This window comes from Protomyctophum bolini (assembly GCF_963924005.1).
Source record: "Protomyctophum bolini genome assembly, chromosome: 1".
Classification (NCBI taxonomy): Eukaryota; Metazoa; Chordata; class Actinopteri; order Myctophiformes; family Myctophidae; genus Protomyctophum; species Protomyctophum bolini.
Window position 1 is genome coordinate 50,487,244 of NC_137862.1, and position 23,857 is coordinate 50,511,100.

At 42.9% G+C, this 23,857-nt stretch overlaps 1 protein-coding gene across 1 annotated transcript; it reads right to left on the bottom strand.

Annotated features, from left to right (window-relative positions):
• Positions 1-214: 214 nt before the first annotated feature.
• e2f8 (E2F transcription factor 8) lies at positions 215-13,135 on the bottom strand. The gene is made up of 14 exons (XM_080763521.1): positions 12,904-13,135; positions 11,537-11,594; positions 11,170-11,427; positions 10,930-11,080; positions 9,535-9,843; positions 8,951-9,112; positions 8,700-8,840; positions 7,735-7,953; positions 6,396-6,477; positions 5,851-6,298; positions 4,817-5,074; positions 3,244-3,379; positions 1,528-1,850; positions 215-1,074 (listed from the first exon to the last, which is right to left on the bottom strand). Exons 1-14 carry the CDS (start codon positions 12,918-12,920, stop codon positions 904-906), a joined length of 2,733 nt encoding a protein of 910 aa, XP_080619647.1. The 5' UTR covers positions 12,921-13,135; the 3' UTR covers positions 215-903.
• Between the last annotated feature and the right edge of the window lie 10,722 nt (positions 13,136-23,857).

Sequence of the window (23,857 nt, forward strand, 5' to 3'; positions counted from 1 at the left end):
AAAGCATAACATGATGCTAACACCAAAATGGGTTCCCGTTCAGAATGGGTTAATATAAACTTGTAAGGTATGCTTGCTGGTATTTAATAAATACAGGACATATTCATAGAAAAACAATATTAATCATTTATTTTCATTTCCCATTTACTATATGACTTCTGAAATGAAGTTAAATTAAATTATGCCTGATTGGTCTTAGAATCTAACACATTCATTTGAAACAATTCCACTTTTTTAAAATGGTAAAGGTTAACATGTAAAATGTGCAATATTGTAATCTTACTAGGTTTACTAGTAAGAACTACAACCAACCAATCTACAATATTTCCAGTCACACCAAACTAGGTCTCTCAGTCAACAACGTCCAAAATCATCCATTTTCATTTATGTCGAGGTGACTTGGTTGTACTTCTCTGTGGCACAAATCACATTTGCAAATACTTATCAATTTGAACAGTTAAGAAAATAACACATTTTGGCATTCATGTAACCCATGTAAGCAGAATTTGCTATTGCTGAATAGACAACCCTTCACCCCGTTGATAAAAACCATTCGTAAAAGAAATATCTCTTCCAGTCACACTTTCAAAAAAACCATTTACCATACGATATGGTAATTCGGACAGAATCTGGTCATCAGTCTCTGGCCGTCGGTCACGCCTTGACAGCAGTCGGCATGCCTATTTTCTTTTTTTTGCTGCATTAGTTCCTATGTAATTTTCACATAGGCCTACATACTGTACTACAGTTTATTGAAACATTAAATAAAATAAAGTTTGGATCGTGTGATAATAAACCACACCCCTCAAAATAAAAAAAGGAAAAGAAAGACACCAATACAGATATTTCTACAGAGACCATGACATCAGACCCAGATGTTATAGTGACAGACATGGAGGCTTTTTATGACCCTTTGGGGCTGACTTCAAGTTTCCTCTGAGGGATGTACACGGTGCTGGTGGACGTACACGGGCTGCTGGTCGTCACCACGGTGGCCAGAGGGGACAGGGAGACAGGGGTGTGGAAGAAGCTGGGTTGGGAGACACCTGTCCCCTTGGGTGTGGTCATCAGAGGCTGGACGGAAAGAAGAATTCCAGCATGTTAACAGAATGACAACAGCAGAAATGCTTGTGTAGTTTTTCTTGAAAAGCAAGCGGTCAACTAAAACTTAACCCATTTAGACCTGAGGACGATTCTACAAATGTCTTCTGAATCCTGACAGTTTTCTGAAACTATTCTCAAACTATTTCATGTCAAGGACCACAGAATTTATGTGTAATCGGCCGCCGACCCCCATGTGAAAATATGTTTCAGATTTGATTTATAGATTTGAGTTATACATTCGCTCTGAAAGAATATATATTCAAAGATTTGCGCCACATTTTCACGATCTTTCGAAAATAGCAGACCTACAAGCTTGTAGCGTGGCACTCGGTGCCGCGCTATGAGCTTGTAGATCTGCTATTTTTCAATGGCTAAAGTATAACAAAATGCTTAAAAACACCAAAAGGTGTGTATTTCTTTTACCTGCTGCACACTGATGAGCGTCAGTGGTTGGCCGTGTACAGTCTGCTGCATGGGGACCGGAGACATGGGTTTGATGAACACCATGCGTCCCAGATGTGCCAGATGTGCAGGCAGTGGACTGGGCAGGGTGCCGGTGCGTTCAGGGGTCTGTCCTGGGCCGGGCCCCCCCTGGATGAGGCCGAGGTTCTGCAGAGTGAAGTTGAGGATGGCAGGACTGGGGCTGTGGAGCCGTTGGCCCTGGGAGGAGAGGGGCGACGCGGCAGGGAATCTGTGAAGGCGCAGGCCAGTGGGGGTGACCTCCTGGACAAGAGGAGGTCTGGAGCCTGGAGGGAGGGAGAAAGTTCAGATTCATTGTTAAGACAGGGGTAGAACTCCTCCCAACAATCACCTATTATATAACCAAAAAGACAGTCTGCTCTCATGAGATTCTAACTATGGAAATCAGAACCACATGAGAGCTTGTTTGTTATACATGAGCTGCAACTCTCTTAAGAGGTGTGTGTGTGGTTGCTCAACTGCAGGGAAAATATAGACTCCCCAGGAGTATTTTGTAGTGGTGCTAGCCACTCCTATACGCAGCAATGTGTGTCCCTCTGTATGTCTGTATGTCTGTATGTATGTATGTCTAAGCATGTTTCTCTGCTCTTGCGAATACAACCCTGAATGGAAACACCTCAAAAGCACTTTTGCGCTGGAAGGGGGTGAATTTTGGCCTATATTGAAAAAAAAAAAAGAAATGCGCGAATGGGGTATGGAAACACTTGCGAAAAAGGTTTTTAATTAGAAAGCATTGAACCCGCATTATATCGCTTTTGAACAGTTGGTGGCTCGGGAGGGAGTGATGTTGTGGATATTCACTACCCGATAAATAATCGTCTAGAGATCCAATCTGAAGTCTGAATCCTCCCAAGTTGATCAGGGCGATCATTTGATATTTATCTGGATTGTGATCACTATACTGTCACTATGGATGCATCATGCAAGGGAGGGGGACTGCCCGCTGATCGATCGCACACACGCACGCACACACACGCTCATACACACACACACACACATGGCCCAGGAAAGGAATCCCAATGCATTTTTCCCATAGGCATTTCAAAACGTATTTATTTAAAGACCTTTTATGCGTCGTACGAAGCCAACTCTTGTCGTGACAAATCATGACAACACACACAATATTTTGGACCAAACAGATAATTACAAAGAAGGAAAAACAACAAAAAAAGTGTTGTAACCTGCTGTTTTTTTCTACTTCCTAATTATTTGTTTGGCCCGAAGATTTGTGTTTGTCGTCATGATTTGTCACGACAAGAGTTGGCTTTGTCCGCGGCGTATAAACGTCTTTAAATAAATACTTTCTGAAAAGTCTATGAGGAAAATGAACAGGGATTTATTTTCCGGGTCTCTCGAGGGGGCGGGACTGCGACGCTCTATATTATATATTATGTATCTGTGTGTGTTGTGTCTGCGAGGTGCAGCAGAGTGGGGGCTGGCTGTCGGGGGAAAGAAACTTTCCTTTATTATCGGCTATTATTCATTCATGTGTTTGGCGTATAGTTGAATATCCCTTAAATAGAAAGTCAGGAAATTGCTTTAATATTTAGGGTGCAATCTAGTCTTACCAGCGCTATAGTTTAATAGTTCATTCAATTCCGAAGAGCCGATGGACTCACTGGTTACAAAAAATAAATAAATGTGTGTGATTTTTTTTACCTGCGGTTGGTGTGTGATAGATGTTGTATGTGGGAGTCGGAGCCCTGTTGCTCTCTCCGCTGAGACAATGCAGGTCTTTGTAGCCGAGGAGGGACTGTTGGGAGATGGGGAACAGGTATCCTGCAGGAACCAGAGTCTGGAAAGACAAGGAAAGCGACATGGCATTAGCTGCTGTACAATCGTTTCAATTAGCTTCCAATCCTGTCCTATATACACAGACAGAGCCTAGTTTTTCCATCAGGAAAGGCCATTTGGGGGGTTAATAAGAAGTGGTACTGGATTGTCTGGACATTACCTACCGCATCAGTTTTTAATTCTACCAAAGTGTCTACAGGTACATTCTACCACATTTTCACACAAAGCTTCTGTTATTTCCCAGTGGCTCTGGGAACAATGCCACTGATTTTCATGCTGCTGAATCAGGGACTGAATGTCGGTAACTATACAAAAACGTTTTCTTTTAAGATAGGGAGACATCATTGTAGGGTATATTGATACATTACATCCCATATATACACACAGACATACTTGACAGTACATATTTATAGATACTAGTGAATACAAACAGCCACATAGTGGCCATGGTTGTTCCTCTATTTGTGTCATTGTGTGTATGTGCAGTTGCCTCTATGTGTAATAGGTAGACAGGCAATAGGCCATGATTGGTGTTTGTTGTTCATAAGCCCGGTTGCATGCTGGAAGAATCTGTCCAGAAACCGGCTAGATCTATTATGACACTTGCTTCACAATCACATTTGTTTCACAACGTATTGAGAACTTGTGAACCAACACCGCCCCCATCTGGCAGAGTAAGGTTCAACATGCCTACTATTATGTCTACTTTATTGTATGCCAGCCAGTGTAAAAAAAAATGGCCATCTGTGAGCTCACAACGCATCGCAATGAGACATATTTTTGCTCTTTTTGCTGCGTGACACCACACATGTATCATGTACAAGTATGATAACACAGGCCTAATTTTTACACCTCAATTTAGATGCATGCAGGGTTCATTTGGTTATGGCTGCAGTACCATTAGCAGCTGAAAGTACGGTGGGGACGGAGTGGACGTGCATTCGTGCAAAACACTGCTCCAGCTAGGACCGAACTGGAAATGTTGCAACCATCCCCATTCCAGACCAGTGTTGTTTTTGGGGGCAGTTAGTATCATACCTCTGTGTGTCTAGGTGTGAAGGGGACAGTTCTATCATACCTCTGTGTGTCTAGGTGTGAAGGGGACAGTTCTATCATACCTCTGTGTGTCTAGGTGTGAAGGGGACAGTTCTATCATACCTCTGTGTGTCTAGGTGTGAAGGGGACAGTTCTATCATACCTCTGTGTGTCTAGGTGTGAAGGAGACAGTTCTATCATACCTCTGTGTGTCTAGGTGTGAAGGGGACAGTTCTATCATACCTCTGTGTGTCTAGGTGTGAAGGGGACAGTTCTATCATACCTCTGTGTGTCTAGGTGTGAAGGAGACAGTTCTATCATACCTCTGTGTGTCTAGGTGTGAAGGGGACAGTTCTAACATACCTCTGTGTGTCCAGGTGTGAAGGGGACAGTTCTAACATACCTCTGTGTGTCCAGGCGTCCAGGTCCTCACGGGGGTCAGCCCCGCCTCGCCGTCGGAGCTCACAGCTTTGTCCTCCTTCTCCAGGAACGTCTCGACGCTCAGTGTCTGATTGGCTCCCACAGTCTCCGCCACGGCGCCGGGGCCCTTGAGGAACTCTGGGTCCTTGTGGAGGGCCCGAGGGGACGGTCTGCTGGACAGAGGATGTCCCCGAGGGGCCAGACGTGCCTGCAGTATCTCGCACAGCTTCGGGGACGCGTCCTACACCAGGACAGAGGACAAACATGGACATGTGGAGAGAAGAAGGCGGACAATGAATGAACAGAGAACACAAGCTTTGTCTAACAGTACGTTTTATTAACAGCGGGCAACAACCAGACGCATTTTCCGGAAGTGCATTAATTTGTCTATGGGACCCGGCGACTAGCGGCGATAGCAGGCGAACAGGCGATGGTCGAAAAAGATACAAATAATTCATCTTTTCGGGCGATACTGGGCGATGTGTCGGACCGATGCTCGCCCGCTGTTAAAACGTACTGTAACAACTGATTAGTTAGGGATTGAAAAATCATATAGAGCATAGGCAAGCTAAAGACGTCATGACTCATTACATTGCAGACGGAACTGGGATGAAATGATTATATACACTAATCTGTAAAGAATTTTGCGGTTTCCAATCAAATGGCACCAAACCTCCCCTGCAACTGCTAACAAGACTAATAGTAATAGTAAAAATATCTGATCTACAATTCTACAGTACAGCTCACTTGTGAGTCGCAACACGTTTTAAGCTTGTAGATCAGCTTTATCAACAAATACTTGCATAATTATTAATGTCAACATATTACGACATATCCCAGAATAGAGATGCTAGGGTCCATGTGGTTAATTAATAGACACTTTTATATCTCTGCTGTCGGGAGGAAACCTCATACCTCCAAAATGTTCATTTTTCAGGAAATTAAGAAAACCTTTATATATTTCCTAAACAAAGCAATACAGTTATGATGTTTCCAGCAAGGAAAGAGGACTCATACCTTGCAGGTGGGTTCAACCCTCTTGGCCTTGGCGGGGCTAACCCGGTCAGCCGTGGGATCTGAACACGGGCGTTTGATAGGGCTGGAAGCCGGCCGGCCAACAGCAGCAGCGACGGGACTCTGACCACTCTTATCCTCAAAGGTCATGGACCGGACGGCCAGGCTAGTGGGCTGTGGCTTGGCCAAGTGGTGCCCTCGGAGGGAGGACGGGTGAAGGTACACGGCGTAAGGCCCCCCCCCTCCAGGCTGAGGTAGCAGCATAGGGATGAGGGGAGGGCCGTGTGTGGTGCGGATGTAGGAGACCGATCCCCGTGGCTGGGCCGGAGGTTGCGTCTGAGGGGCGAGGTGTGTGGCGTTAGTGTCAACTCTGGCTTCCTGCAGGGACCCTGTGGTGTGAGCAGCATTCTGCTCCGGAGCCACAGCAGTCTTTGAACTCCTATCTCCCGCCCTGGAATGGAAGCAAGGTTGGATTATATATTCATACTGACATATCTGAGACATCTGGCAGACTCATTCTTAACTCTACATGATGAGACTAAACTCACTTTGATTGCTGGTCAAGCTGGATTTTACAAATTGCAGCTAGCTGGGCCATTTTGCTTGGAAAGTCACTGTTCTGTGAATCACCTGCGTTAAAAAAAAAAAGACAAGAAGGAGAAAAGACCGGGTTAACAAAATACAGGAATGTGATTCAGAATGAATTCACTGGAATTATTCCAATTAAACCTATGCTGTCCGGTGTTAATTTATGGAATACTGAAATTGGCTACTAAAAAGTTTAAAACCCACCTATCCACATAGTCTGATACATTACATACTGTAGTCTAGTATTAGGTAACTGACGATATAAATAAACAACAAGAGAAGAATACAGCAAAATAAATCTTCAGTTTGGGCAATATTTTTAAATACATTTTGAGTGAAACAAAGTACTGTGACCAGGCTCACAGTACGTTTTAACAGTGGGTGAGCAATCCGAGCATCGGCTGACACATCGCCCAATATCGCATGAAAATATCTTTTCGAGCGACGTTGTTCTGCCAACTTTTCGACTATCGCCGGTAGTCGCCGGGTCCCATAGACAAATAATGCACTTCCGGAAAATGTGTCTGGCTGTCGCCCGCTGTTAATACATACTTGTCAGTGCGGCTCTCAAGTTCTTCACACTTCTGACAGTCAGGTAATGTGTAGCTAGTTAACTCCACTCCTAACTAGTCAGGTAATGTGTAGCTAGTTAACTCCAATCCTAAATACCCGGATGCATGACATATTGGTCGTCATATTAGTATCGGCAATATCTGTCTTAGAAATACAATATCGGTATCAAACCCAATATCAACATAATATATCGGTTATATTATTTTATAGTTTATGTATGAATGTAAAGCTGAAAAGGGCCTTTTGTGATGACGAACTTGGCTGCAGTGTTGGGAAATCTAATTGTGATTGTGACAAATTGTGCATCCCTAGTTTTGGAATAAAGAGGCATTGTTTTTTTCAAATTCTGTGGAATGGACACATTTTTAACTTGTTATTATTATACAAATAATGTCGAAATCAGTAAATATCGGTTATCGTCCATAACAGCAATGTTGGTATCGGTATCGGCCAGAAATGTGACATTGGTGCATCCCTACTTTGTCCCTAACGGTTAGGGACAAAGTAGGGATGCACCAATGTCAAATTTCTGGCATGATACTGATAGGTTAGGGCCTAACCTATCTGTACCTGAAACAGAAGCCATGGCAAATTGACCATACTGTCAACCCCTGAAATCGCAACCATAATTAATTAATTTGTAGCCAGTATTTTTTATAAACAAATAGCATCGATTCAGCCAAGTAGCACAACACAACTCAGTGAGACTTGTAGTGTACTACTCACAAAGGTAATCTTTCACAGGGCTGCTGGGGGCCGAGGTGATCTTGCGTCTGTCTTCCTGGATACTCTTGGCCAGCTTCATGAGGGAAGGGTGCCTGGTGAAGCTGGGTTTAGACCTTGGTGAAGAGAAGAGGTTCTTCGCACAGTTCTCTTTGGAGGTGCGCGACTCCAGTACTGTCTTGGTTGTAGCCGCCGGACAGCCGGACGCAGAGACCTCAGATTCTGGAAGAGACATTACTGCTTATTACTGGCTGTGTGTGTTTAAACACATTTAGGCCTGACGTCAAAATCTAAAAAAATGTCTTCTAAATCTTGACAGTTTTCTGAAATACCTATGTTTCTATGTCAGTGGTGCTCAATATTTGCTGTGAAAGAATCTACATTCAAAGATTTGCGCTGCATTTTCAAAAATTGCAGGCCTACAAGCTTGTAGATCTGCTATTTTTCAATAGTTAAAGCATAACATAATGCTTAAAATACCAAAAAGGGTTCCCGCCCAAAATGGGATAATATGAGTAATCCATTTTTGTTTTGTTTTCAGAAAGAACTTTGCCGGTTTTACAGTCCAGTAAAGACAACAGAGCGAAGGGATAATGTGCTAAACACGTAGTGAGTGGGATTCAAACCCAAGGTTGTGTGCTTTTGTCGTGCTTTTGCTTGACATAATTACTAGACATGTCCTGATACTGTATCGGTCGGATCGGCCCTTATTTGTCATATTCGGTATCGCCGGCTAACACAGAAATTGAGGTAACGGGATCGGAAAAAATAGGGACATCCCTAATAATAACCCATATAAATTATAAAACTTCAATCACTTATTCATCAAGGTGTGTTCATAATTGACATGCTGTATGTGACCACGTGAATCATAAAAAAAACTATTTGACTTTTTATGAGCTTATCAGAACCTGTAGGCACCCTGTATAGAAATGTGGATCAATGTTTAGCTTCAGTAACACTGATACCTGTAACTTTGGGAAATTCATGAGGGCCAATCCATTCAAACGCTGGCTTCCTCCCCCTCCTCTCCTCCGTCACATGGACCTTCTCTATCAGCTTCAGACTCCGTAGGATGTTGGCTATGTCATAGAGCCGCCGCACTTTGGCTGGAATGACGGGAAACATTGGTTACTTTATTTCCTACAATTCAACACCAGTATGTGACGCTGACAGATATAAAGCGTGTTGCTCAGAATGTTCAGGTATCTGAACTCACTTTTGACCTTGCTCTTGTCCTGATCTGCTGCGTTGTCCTCTCCAATGAGGATCTTAGCCGCAACCTCTAGACTGACCACAGGAGGACTGGACACCAGGAATAACATGACAAACTTCTGGCTCATCACCCTAAGTGATTTGTCCTTCCTACTGTTGACAGAGGCTGGGGAGAATGGATAAATTACAACTGATTATTACCTCTGTTCCAAAACAAGATGTAAGTAGTAGTATGAAATAGAAGCCATCTCGTAGTAGTACAAAAAAGAATCACATACGTGAAACATTAAAAGCTGCCATATGACGTAATTTAAAAAGCATTGGAGGACCTAGCGCCCCTCAAAACATACGTGGACGTGTCATGTATGACAGCAGCAATTTTGTGTGTCACACCTAAGGCCCAAACCGCTCCAACGCAACTCCTTGCAACTGCCATTGGGGATAATGGTTTTATGCAACTACATGCAAGCGTTTGGTTGCAAGGAGGTGCGGTTGACCCCCTTGAATAACCCCTTGAGATTCATCTCAAGGGGTTATTTACCAATAAAGAATTTCAACTTTGGCCTAAGACAGACTATTGTCTCTCACCGGCTTTGAATTCAACTCCCGGAAGTTCCACGAAGAACATCTCTTTTTGCCCCAGCTCTCCTGCCTCTTCCGCCTCCTCATTCTCCTTCTCATCCCCGTCCAAGTCGAATTCCCTTTCACTCTGCAGCTGCCGGATGTGTTGCATCTGCTGTGCATATCGTTGCTGCTCACCCACCTGCCTCAGTATGGCAAGGGTCTGGGTCAGCTTGGAGCGTCCACGCCATATATAGCGGTTCTTGGCTGAGCGACTCACCATATGCAGGCTCTCAAGCACGTTCATGATGTCATAGATGCGCCTGCGCTCCACATCTGTGTGCATGAAAAGAAAAGAATAATAATAATTGTGTGCCAATGAGTGGAGAGGGCGAAAAGGTGTAAGAATATAAAACAACTAAAATGTTGCCACTCCTTCGTCGACATGGCAAGAAGGAATTCAAGGACTTTTCAAGGACATTATACAACTTTCACACTCTTTTGGTTTTACTTTCGCCATTCCTTGGTGACATTTCAATACATACAGTGTGAACAGTCTGTTCATGCTGGGTTCCTTTATGGCTGGTGGTGTGAGCTGTGATTGGTCTACTTTTAATTATTACGGGGGCAGCAGTGGCCTAAAGATTAGATTATTGTCGGAAGGTTCCCGGTTGCGTTCCCCAGACCAACAAGAGAACTGTGGGTGGGGAATTGCTTGTCCACCACTTACCCCTCCCCCAACACCTGAATATGGCCTTGGGTGGGTTTGGTGCACTTGAGTAAGCCCCGACTGCTCCAGTGGCCATTGCCAATTGAGCGTCGCAGTCCCGCCCCCTACCAGGGCCCAGGAAATGATTATCCGTTCATTTTCCTCATAGACATTTCAAAACGTATTTATTTAAAAACGTTTACGCCGCGGACAACGCCAACTCTTACTCTTGTCGTGACAAATCATGACAACAAACACAATTTTTTGGGCCGAACAAATAATTAGAAAGAAGAAAAAAACGGAAAACCTTTTTTTGTTGTTTTTCTTCTTTGTAATTATTTGTTTGGTCCAAAATATTGTGTTTGTTGTCATGAGTTGTCAAGACTCGAGTTGACTTTGTCCACGGCGTAACCGTCTTTAAATAAATACCTTTTGAAATGTCTATGGGAAAAATGCATTGGGAATCATTTCCTGGGCCTGGCGTCGTCATGAAAGGGGGCGACGCTCTATACCCGATAGTATAAAGTCTGTTCTGTTGTCATGCAGGTCAGCTCCCCTGTGTGCAAGGCGTGGCTGAAGATAAGTTAGCATGCTAGTTTAGCTACCTCCCTGGGTAAATGAAGGTTTAAAAGAAGAAAAAACATACACACAATAAAAGATATCGAAGCATTTTAAGTTGACAAAAGTTATTTAAACAAATTGTATAGACTTACTGAGCTCCGTAGCCACATCGTCCAAACAGATGCCATTGTTGAGGGCAGGGTCAGGGTAATCCGGGTAGCGGGCAAGGAATTTATGACAGAGCAAGCCCAGACTCTTCTCTTTCCTGCTCAGCTTCTCTGTCTCCTCTCCCGTTTCAATGTCCTAGAGACAAAGATATATATTAGTTAAGTTGTCAACACATACCGAACATTAGGTCAGTGACTTATGTGTGCTGTGGCAAATCATTTTACTTGTGTAGGCTCAAGGGTCTCCTCTCCATCGTTATCATTGCACAACTCCTTCTCTCGATTCCTGATGTCAGGGCTAGCAGCACTGATGAGCATCTTAAGATTTGATGTGGGTGTCCAGGGCTCTCCAGATGCCACTTCCATTGGCTTGGTTGGCGTTGTGAGAGGGCCCATGTTTTGTTGGTTCTCTGTTGATACTGTACAAGGGCCAAGTATTTTCCTTGGTGTTTTTGCCACAATCTCGGGCACTACAAAGACATCCTGTTGAATATAAATGGGGAAAGCCCATAAGTAAGTAAGTTAAGTAATGCTTGAAAGTCAGCTGGCTGTGAACTATTTAGTGCAACAAAAACAAACATTAGATACCAACCTTAGAGGTGGGGTGGGTCACGTGTTGAGACTCTACTGTTATGCTCATCATTTTCCACCTTAGAAAGAACATAGTGCAACGCATTAACTATCTTCGTATTACATCGCAGCAGCATATTACATTATATTAATGGCATTTCAGGGGTGGCAGAGATCATCCCTGAAATGGAGGTAGACATTGTTGTCAAAATTCTATTTTTCCGACAATAATATTACCAGAAACACATATCCATCCAACAGAAAATCAAACATTATAGCCACAGGCAAGACCATGTCTTTGCTACGGACACATTATTAATGATGGCAGCCGCAGAGATCATCTTATCAGAACCACTTCTATCATATTATTGTGTCAGGTTTCTTCCTTTAATCATCAGTAGCATATTGCATGAATCACGTGAGAAAAGTTCCCATTGCGCAAAGTTCGACTGCCTGTAGCCAATGACTGCTAACCAAGCTAAGTACAGTAGGCCTACATACTACATACCATTACATGGTATCATGTAATGGTATGTGTACTGTACACCGTTTTAGATTGTTGCACTTGATCACTTAATCACAAGGAAGGGTAGTTACCTTTCTTTGGTCGCATTATATTTAATGGGTAATAGCGTTATTGTAATCTCGTAATCTTAGCAATAGCATTAAGGGCATCAAAGGGGACTTTTTATATCAGAATCTAAAAAATCAAATAGCACCGTCTTGAGCTTGGCGGTGAAAGGCGTGCGGACCCATCCAATGATCGCATTCAACGGCCCCGTTAGCACGCCCAGTTTACGAAATCCAGCCAATAGGAGCAAAGACTGGAAGTGCGTCACGTACAGGATGTGCAGTGTGAGCCGACGTGCGTCCCGCGCATGTAAACATTTATTTTAAAATCAGGGCGCGGAATACGATTTACTACAGTAACAACAACATACATTACACACGATTTATAGAAACATCCAAACCACAACTCGGAAAACCTGATTGTAGTTCTGTCGTTACTTTACAACGGTGTAATAACGTTCCTTACAGTGTCATAATCTCACTGCAGACCGCGGCGCGCGCGGGGTTTGAGTGACCAAAGTCAGCCGGGCAAAATAAAGACTTGAGTTAATAACTTGAATAACGGACTTTGATCATCACAAAGTGTTGACGTTACAGTAAACACAATAGTATACATCCTACTAGTCTATACCTAGGTCCAAGACAAACTACTGCAGTCTGGGTCGATTCTAGTCATTATACTAAACAACATTGGATGATCCGTATGCATCCATGGGTCAAATCAAATCATCATTCATCGATAAAACCACAAGCATGGATAAAGCTATACATCCATCCACGGAAATAAGTGTGTGTGAATGAGTTTAGAACAGGACTTACCGTAACAACGCATACATAAACGCAGAAGTAGCCCCTACTTTACTACAACATCCTCCCAAAAAGAAACGAAGCGGTGTCCAGAAATACTCGCTGAAGCTCCACGAAGAGAATAATAGCAAAGAAGTCAGATGTGGAGCCGAGCCGTATCCCTGATTACTATGTAGGTAGAGTGCGCCAACTTTTCATATGAAACTTTGTTTTACTGCCTCTGTGTGTGTCCTCCTTTAGCCTTACTTATTTCATGTAGCTTAGTTGGAGTAGTAGTTCAGTATCAGTATTTATTTAGTCCCGCCCATAGTCCCGCCTAGGACTGCCGCCTGCCGAAGTGCCGAACCCCCCCCCCTACCCCCAATTCTGCTGACGTTGCACTCCCCCCCCCCCCCCCAGATAGAGCTAAAGTATCTGACTATCTGTAAACCACAGTAACTCACACACACACACACACACACACACACACACACACACACACACACACACACAGTCACACACACACACACACACACACACACACACACACACACACACACACACACACACACACACACACAGTCACACACACACACACACACACACACACACACACACACACACACACACACACACACTGTACAAATCTCTATCCTTGTAAGGAGGACCCCAGTGGAAACAAGCCATATAGGCTTTTTTGGGTTTTAAAACCTCCTAGCAGACTTCTCCCCTGCAAACTGTTAATACAGTATGTATTCAATCAATCAATCAAACTAACTAACCATTGTATGGAACAATTAAAACCCCATGTTTACGATCTATGTGTGGCCAGGTGGAGTTGAGCCTCAGGAGCCACCATAGGGACAGTCTACTTCCTCATTGACAATCAAGTGACTATTTAAAGGCCCTGTCATTCTAGCCAACATCAGATGTTTGGTGAATGCTGCCGAGGGTCTCGAGACCTGGGTCTGCATGGGTTTTTTTATCTATACTAGTGACAGGGTGAGTAACATTTCTCAAGACTGTTTTAATCGTGTTTCATTCTGTATCTAAATGTAGCTGTTACCATTCAGGTACTGTATATGTTCATTATGAATCCAAACATATCTGTCATCATTCAGGTTGATGATTCATGTGCCCTAGCTGTGCTGACCTCTTTCATGTGGCAGGAGGGAATGTGAGGGCACATATGGACATTTAAAGGTATACCATCAAACAATTTGTTACAATTATTTATATTGTGTACTAAATGTATGTTGTTCCCACTCCTTTAGATATAGCCACTGCTGTTTTGTTTTAGTTTATTTTGTTTTGGTTTAGTTTAAGTTTAATTTGAGCCATTTCTGTTTTCTGTTTTCTTTGAGCGGTTTCATTTGTTGACTTGTTGTTTCCCCCCCCCACATGGTGGCGAGTGTTGCATCTGGATGCCGATTGCCGAGGAGAGCCAAATTGGTGAATTAGACTGGCCGTATGGGTTGCTACCAGTAGGATCTCACGTTTATCCCACGACTAAAGTTTGGCTGTGACTGCACCTCTTTTCACGGTGTCGTCCCTGTTTTTTCCTGCATGCTGTGTGTTGTGCTGTGCTGTGCGTGTGGTTAGTTAATTTATTAGTTTCTTAGTCTGTCATCGGTTATTGTGTTTTCTAGCTGCTTAGCTCCCCCTTATTAGCTGTTTTAACTATTTTACCTATTGGCCCCACTGGCTCCAAATGTGACGTCGTTGCCCCTTTTTATCAATAGTGTTGGACCTGTTTATTGACTTTGCTATACCTGGTTTTAAAAGATTGTTCGCCTTATATTCTGATGTGATAATAAATGTTTTTTATTCATCTCCTTAAATGTTTAATACATTTCCTGTTTGTAGAACACCGTCTCAAGTCCTTAAACAAACTTGCATTTTTTGTGGGGAACCCGGCCAGTTTACTAGTCCTTGAACTATCTCAAGGTGGCGTAGTCATACAAAAGTAAATCCTTTGGTACACTTGGTTACATATGGATTAAACACAGTGATTCTCAATCTTTCTCACTTAAATTCAAGGACCCCAATCTCTAAAAAGTGTAGCCTTCTGTAAAGTGTTTATTTCACTCTGAGAGTGTAAAATGGAACAACTGCTGGCTGCTGCTTTTAAATCCAACATAATAAACCACTTGGACTACTCCAGTCTTACCAGGTCAACTGACTGATCCACGACATTACAGCACATGTTGCAGAATCAGATGAATTAGTTTGTTTAAATTACTCTTCATTTAAACGTGGGTTTACAGAGGCACATCCACAATGAAACTGTTTAGTTGTGCAACTGATTGAAGTATTTATTAACGGTTTGCAGAATTACAGTACATTTCACTCAATACTCAACACTCAATTAACTGTGAGTGGACGACCCAATAAAGCATTACACTTGTTTACAAAAGGGTCCACCTTGTTCAATTCATGAAACTCAATTATATACCATGAAAACAGTCCTTCCAACCAGGAAGGAGTGTCACCGGCACAGAAAAAAACAAAACCAGCAAAATAAATGATGACAGTCTGATTAGGCGAGTATTTGTACCCACACCGCTGCTGACTCATACATTGCCGTGTGTTCTGGGTTTCTGCCACTAGATGGCAACAGAATCCTTCGTCCTCTGGGAGTCGCCATGGAAACAGACTGAGCGCCTCCAAAGACGCGGGAGGGAGAGCAGCGGCGGGGCAGCCAGTGACGTAATGGTGTGTATGCATGTGTATGTGCGCGCGCGCCACACGCGCGTGTGTGTGTGACTATGTATGTCTATTTAATTGGTGTCTATGTCTGAGAGATAGAGCGCGCGCGCGTGAGTGAGTGTGTGTCACTGTGTGTGTGTGGGGGGGACCCGGACCACCCCCCCCCCCAGCCCAACACGCAGAGAGGAGGCGTCAGGCACTGATTGCAGCAAGCTGGTTGAAGCTGCTGCACTTGCACTACGGAGAGGAGCCGAGACAGACAGCGGCATGCATGGTGCAGCTCCTCCTTGAATGGGAAACAACAAGACAAGTGGAACAGGGTGAGCAGCGTCGTTCTTTAATTAATACCACAGCCTAATGTTTTAATTTGCTTGTTGTAGGCTGCCTATACTTTCCAATATGAATGACTGTCTTGTCTTTGCTTCGGCGACATTGGTCTGTTCAGTTCAGTTCCACCACGCACAGTTGAGTTCCCTCCCCCGGAGCTACATCGGTCGCTAGGCTTTGCCTGCAGGAGGGAGGCAGGGATGCTGCAGTCGTTCGTTTGCAACAACTTTAGTCACGTTTTGTGTCGGGTCGTAAATTCTATATTGTGGCTGTTTCTTTAATATCTAATAATTGTCATGTCGGTTTTTTCCGAAGCCACCTTCTAACTTGATATACCAAGAACTGTAGCCTACTAATTAAAAGTTTAGCTTGATATTCGTTAACTGTTCTTCGTGATAAAAAAATGTCCAAATCCCAATCCTGCAGCATTAATTAGTCGTTATGAAACTGGTTAAGAATACACAACAAACGATGTTACATATTAGTGTGCAGTGCAGATTGGTACCTTTTGAATGTTCAGGTTCTGTTATCACGTTTTCAATTAAGAAGGTTGTGAAATTGAAGTGTTAATAGTGTAAGAACTTTAATTAGCTTCAGTTATTTTCTTCAGTCTTTGAACGTTTGCTTCAATGTCACTCTTTTCCTACCAGCCTACAGCCTCTTCCTATTTTGGAACTGAAGGATTAAAAAAGAAAAAAACATACATTCATTCATTTCATTTGACCTTTTCCCGTTTGTATTGGTTTTTGATTGATTGATTGAAATATGTATTAACAGTTTGCAGAATTACAGTGCATTTCAAGCACAAACTCAATACAAAGACTATTAACTGTGAGTGGACGACCCAATTAAGCATTACACTTGTTTACAAGAGGGTCCACCATGTTCAATTCATAAAAACATTTAGATATGTACAAATAGACACTTCTATTACCCATTACACATTGGAACTCTATACAACTTGGAAATTAAAATAAGTTTTTCCAGTGGAAGATTTAAATGTTTGTATTTTTTTTACTTTTTAAGAAAAAAACCCACGATGAACACATCTTCCTTCAAGATGAGGTCTTCTCGGCAGCGGTGATGGCTTCAGAGGAAAGGGTGGCCATGGTTGTCCTGGGTCCCCTTCCTCTTCCCTGATGACTGGTTCACACTAACATCTTATTGGGGACGACCAAGACCTGAAAGACAAACTGGAGGAATGACGTGAATGATGGACTGGTGGCTTTTTATTGACATACTTGCAAGAAGGGTATTGAAATACCTGGAAGAGTATTTCACTTTGTTCCTTTAAAAGGAGGTATTTCTTTTGACTGGATATTGTGGTAGAAAGTGAGACATCAGACCCTATGGGAAGATGGAGGGGGGAGCAGAGGCCAGTCCACATCAGCACCAGAGGAGGAAGCCTGTACAGCATGGCTTGGAGGACCAGAAAAGGGTGAGTTATACCAGATCTTATCCAAATGTGTGCCAGCTCCGCAGCTAGTGGAGTCATTTTACAACAAAATCATATTTTGTCCGGCTTGTGGTGCTATGTTGGCTTTAAAAGGGAATTCCACTGCAAGCCACATTGAAATCTGAATACATACAGTTACAGTATGCTCATGTGGCTGGCTGCCCTAAGCGATCTCTACATAGGAATGGCAGTGGCAGTAATTAAGGGCTCATTTCTTAGAGATCTGTCATGATGATGCTGTACCTCAAACCTCACTTTGCCTACAAACCATACTGTGGTTATTTTCTTTTGATCAGACGTCCACACCTTTCTGCTATAGTGTTGAACTTCGTCAAACAGGAAAGTGGATGCGCCGTGGGTCTCGAGTCAATATGTAGAGAGCTGGTTGTGAGCTCATTTTACTCAGTAGGTCAAGCAGCAACCTTCCCAAAAATACAAGAGAGACCCAGAGCAGCTTTCCCTATAAACACACCCCGTATTGCAATGCTTCCATTATAGTTGATGAAATAGCCTTCTTTAATACCACTCACACCTTGCTCTTCTCCAGTACAGCTCAATTTTTCTAACCAGTGAGTTAAGTAGATCTCTGTGTTGGCTGAAGACACATTATTCTTCATCTGGATGTGGAATCAGATTTTCTCTGCTCCGTTGGGGAGCAGAGAAAATCAGATTCACTCTGGTTCTAGGAAGCTCAGTAGTTAATGGTCTTCGAGCTTTCATGGTTACACAATCACTCATTGCTTGTCCCACTCCCACCATGGTTTCAGTCGGTAATAATAGCAGAGGCGTGGTCCCAAAATCCAAAATGTGAGGGTCCACGACTCCAGGTTGAGCAACTGTAGATTGGACAAGTGGACAGCTGGCTAAGCTTAGAAGATTACGGCATGCACCTTAACAGTTACGTGATTGCCAAAATGCAGGTCTCTACCAAAGGGGCCAGGGCTACACTGGCCGTTTTCCGCCACTGTTACAGTATGTAGGATTAAGTTGGGTGAAAGGATCTCTTCTCTTTTTTTGAGGGACGCTACCTCTCCATTTCAGCTATACTATCGTAGATTCTTGTCCTAACACAAACATTACATCCCATTGACAATGACGGTGTCTGAGCAAATCGGCTATTTTTGTGTTAACACAAACGCCAACGGCTCCTCTCCCTCTCTCCTTTTCCTCACTCTCGTCTAAATGATTGATTTGATCAGGTGTTAAATTCATCACCATGGGATTGTCTAGGTAGAACATTGAATATTAATTAAGGGGACAGAAATCCCAGCTGCTGAAATCCTCTCTGGTTGCTGAGTTGCACAACACAGAACAGTCCAGGTTGAAACAATTCTATACTGGATATGGACTGGAGCTTATAGTGGGTAAAGATTTGATGTAATACTTGTTTTACTTGAGCAATCTATAGTAGATTTATTTCATCTACTTGTTTTTGCCGTTGCTATGGCGACTGACTGACCCCCTGTGCCTCGGCATGCCCGGTGAGGTAACAGTGTGTCACATCCACATTGTTCTCCAACCCTCAATAGCAACCAAACGAACTAACCTGGTGACATCCTCGGAGTGAGGCGAGGCAGGACACTTTCCTCTCTCTCCCCAGGGACGCCAGGCAGACTATGAGGGAGAGCGCTAGGCCTGAACCAATACTCGGTCTGTTAATGGACATCAGCAGTCCTAAATAAATTGAAAGCACTGAGGTAGCGCTGTGGATTGGCGGTGGGGAGGGGGGGGGGGGGGTGCTCCTTTTGTTGGGGGAATTACTTGAGGCTTCAGTTCAGCCAGACTCTGTGTTCAACCCCAATTACCTTGTTCTTGTTCACAGCCTATAGATCCTGTGTGAGATAGTCACCCCTGTAAGAAGTAATTGGATTTTGTTCCCTTTGTAGATTTAGTCTGTTCCATATATTAATGTTCATTGAGCAGCAATCATGGACCTTCATGGTAAAGCAGTGAGCATTATACAGGGGAGAGCAGCGGACGTGTTGAGGTAATCCATGCTCAAAGAAAGACCCCACTGTGATTTATGTGGAATTGTCCATATCAAAATGCTGCCCATTGTTGCTGCATTGGTGTTCAGTGAAATGGGATTATGTGAGAGTTGGTTCATTGTATTAACAATGAAATGGGCCTATATTGTACCCATCAACGGTGTGCTGTTCAATATACTTAACTGTACTGTACTTACCATGAAAAGCCTATAACCCGCTGACCTACAACTGAATCCTCCTGTTTCTCACCTGTCAGCTTTCCTATCTTAGTTCGGCAGCCGACAGGCTTCCTTTGTTTAAAGTGGGAAATTTGGTATATAGTATTTTTTTATTGGCCTAAAATATTGTCTATATACATACATACATTCATGAATCCACTTGCTGACCTGGATGTCTGCATTGAGCATTTTTTTTTAAATAGGGGTTTATATGTGACCATACCATTAGCATCCTATATTAGGCAAAAATGTCAAGGGTTAGGGTTATTTTATTTACATTCCTACATCACACCATGTTGTTGTAGACACACTATTGATTTGCTCTTTTCATGTTAAACCCAGACCATAAGCCCAGGCAGTGGGGACTTTGATTCCCTGCCCTGGATTGCACAACATGACTCAATGCAATTAATTTCTTTCAATACTGTTGCTGCGGTTTGTGAAACATTCCTGCTTAGAAAGCAAAACTCAAAATGCCAGGCCGAGGTGTCAGCAGCACAGTGAGTGCACCTAGTTGGCCTGCTTTCTTCATTCTCATCTCACTCCATCATGTCAAGAGAGCACAACTGTATAACTGTGTCAGATTAATTTAGAAATACAGTACAACAACCTTGCACGTACCTTAGTATAACTGGGTTACTGTGCCCTTTCACCACCACAAGTCCCTTCAGGTCCTCAGTACAGGCTTTTTATGCCGTCTAAGTGATCGACCGATATGATTTTTGGCCGATATATCCGATCACCGATTAGTGGACAATCAAAAAGCCGATAGCCGATATCATGAGCCTATTATTTAAGTTAAAAAAAATGTTTTTTTTACAGTAACATAAATTCCAACACAAGAATTCCTTGAAATGCATTGTTATTGATTTTTATCGTGCAAGAAGCACCAACATCGTTTCAGTAACACTTCCCCCTCCATCAAATGCAGCTTTTTTTTTTAAATTCAAGTGCAAACATGCACTGTAGCAGCATATATATATTTTTTTCAATATGGATCTATCTATATATTTATCTTTGAATGCACCAAGTGTGTGTGTGTGTGTGTGTGTGTGTGTGTGTGTAATTGTCCAGAACCGCCCCAAAAAGGCCTCTGCCCGGGCTCTGGACAGGGCCCATGCCCAGCGTCCATATATGGAGCTGGCCTGTTCTGACCTCACAGCACTCCATATTTGGGCATGCCTGACACAGTTATAATAATAATTTCTTCTTCTGTTGTCTACATGAATATAACCATATAAAATGAAATGCGAAATGCTGCAATTTGTAAAAAATATATGACTCCTAACGTCGTTGAAGTGGGACTCATAAATTGTCCCTGGGACTCATCTGTAAAAGACTATCCCGGGACTCATTACATTGAAAACCAATTTTCATCACTGGGAGCCGATCGTAGGTGTTGCGCTACACCACAGCAATCCATCTCCCAGAGGTCTTCTAGCGCATTGAAACAGAGATAGACTCCCACACCCTGCCTGATATCGACAATATGCCTCTCTTACTTACCGGTACTTACTTAATAACTCTGAGAATGTATACAATTTGTACACTCAGTGTACACTGTACAGAGTGACACATATGTTTTATACTTTAAATATTACCATTATATTCACGTGATGCTTTACTGTTCTGAGAAATGAATGAAGCTAATAATAACCTTTAAGGTTTTTGTGCCATTGCTGTCGTGGCCCCCGATACTTTGGAACGGCCTCTCACAAAGTCATAGTTGATCATCATTTTTAGAGGCATCATATTTTTGTTATTATTTCATGTTCTTACCTGATTAAGTATTTTGTTGTATTTAAGCACACTTTGTAGTCTATTTTCTTTCATCTGTGAAGTATGACTCCAGAAGTTTACTTTCCGCCTGGTCACTCAGAGCTGTTGACCTCCATCATAAAATCCAAGTTAAATATTTCAAAAAGTATACTTGACTTGTACTTCTATAGCCAATCGACTGGCAGCGTGCAACAATACATTTGGCGCTGATCAGTCCTGGAAAGTGTTCAGATGGTGCTTTCATCTTTTCCATGCAATTCCATAAGCTCATTAAAAAGTATTGGATACGGTCTGGGGGTGGTGTTTAGTCTCCAGGATAGTTCAGTGAATGTTTGAGCCGACGACTGCTCTAGACTCATCCTCCGTGTCTATTAATCAGCTAAGGCAGTGGTTGCCAAACGTTTTAGCTGAAGAGCAAAAAATGGGTCCTGACCGGACCACTGTGTGGGGAAACACTGAGCTAAAGGGGGGTATAGATAGGTGGTGAAGAGTATACATGTTTATTCATTTCACAAGATGGTCTCACGAAGACACACTTCTTCACCGTGTACACTTAGTTTGAGAGCAAGCGGCAAGGCAGGTTAACAATTTACAATTTAGGCATAAGCAGACGCTATTAGTCCAGAGCGACGTACAGTAAGCACAAACAACACATGGTACTACATCACATACATGGTAATAAAAATTGTCATCAGGATCATAAGCAAGCTAAGAACCTAAAATCTGTCTTAACAGTCTACAGTTAACCAAGTACAATTATTGACGCAAGGCAGCGTTCCACAGGCATGCCTCAAAGCACAGACAAGAAACCAAGAAGTGTCTTAGCTGGTTGAGCTCTATTGATATTATTTGCTTCCTGAGACTATCGTTATCTACACTGCATAATCCTGATTATGAATTTATTTATTAAAGTCTTCAAATTGAACCAAATGTACCCATTTGGGTCCACTTATACACTCTCGGACACAAATGAACACTCTTCTATTGTGCACTGTAGTAGCGCTATAGGGCTGGATGTTTTGCCTTTTAAATCATTTTTGAACGGCATTTCCTGACACTGCACTTTCTTCTAGACATATGGCCACGGTCACTGAAGCCATAACCCCTCAAGAGCTGCCAACCTGTTCCTATGAGCTGCAACATCTGTGTTCATGACCACTCGCGTCATAACAGAGAGACTGGCTCTTATTGTCTCCACCAGGCCGAAGGCATGGGGAGAGAGTATGTTTTTGTTTTATACTACTACTCCACACTATCTCTATAGTCATCAATGGTGTAAGAACAAATGGCACCCTTTTCACATTGGCCTATTATAGCGCCACCAGGAGGCCACAACCTCACCTGACCTGTTGGATACCTGTGCCCCGCCCCGAGAGGCATTTTTTTCTCATTATGATAATAATGACAACTAGAAAAAGTGCCCCATCGTAATAATTAATGGATCCATCTGAACAGTCTTGAATAATGAGCTGTCTCTGTGCTTTATGAGAATTGATGCAAGGCTGTGTTGTTGATGATACCAAGTTGAAAAATCCATTAACCACAATAGAATCCCCATTCAAAAATGCTCAAAAAAAAGCTGATGTAAAAGCTTGCGATGCAACACATTGCGCTTGCAGATCTGTAATTTGTTTTTAAATATGGAAAATGATGTAATGACATCGTGCCCCAAATAGGGTGAACGTCAGCCAGGGTGAAAGTGTTTGAAGTCTGTAATCACTCTCCTTAATGACCAGCATTCTTGTCTCCGTCCTCTCTCTGCCTTGCCATAATGTTGGCTGATTGCCATGGTATGGGAAGACGAAGACGGTTGAGCGGGTTACAATTTGCTGCCGACAAGATTTGATTGATGGCACTGTTGATATCTGAAATTAATTAAAGCTAATGTCTGGGAGATGGGATGGTTTGTTGCATGTCTGTGTGAAGATGAGCAAGCAGCCTTGTGTGTCATTATTTAAAGCCTAGAAGCCATTATAGTACGTGTTCACAATTGTGGTTCCAGTCACCCCCCGACTGGATAGTGATCAGTATGCTGTTCAGCACAAACATTAAAGCAGTATTTCTAAACTAATGTGCCAGGAAACGAAAGTGAGGTGACATGTGCTGATGGGCTGCAGAACACTGGCATTTGATGAATATTGTTACGTTGTGGCCTTGAATTCATGGTCAGTGAAGTGCAAAAAAAACAAAACAATTGAGGACCACCACCCAAATCATTTCTTGAAACCTAAATGGCCATTATTCTCAAGACTCTTGGTTATAGCCACAAAAGAGATTAGCATATATGCATGAGCAGCTTTCTGTCTGGCTAGATGTGATGTTACAAATGTAATCACACGAATACCATTTTGACAGCAAAGGACTCTTGAGTGCTAAAATCCCAACATCTGCTTGAGAGAATAGATGGGAGGGGGGGGGGGGGGGTATTTTGGTGCGGCGGCAGTCGGGACTGTGTTTGCCCAGTCATGCAGCACTGACGAGCACTGAGGCTCTGGGGTTTGGATAGGAGG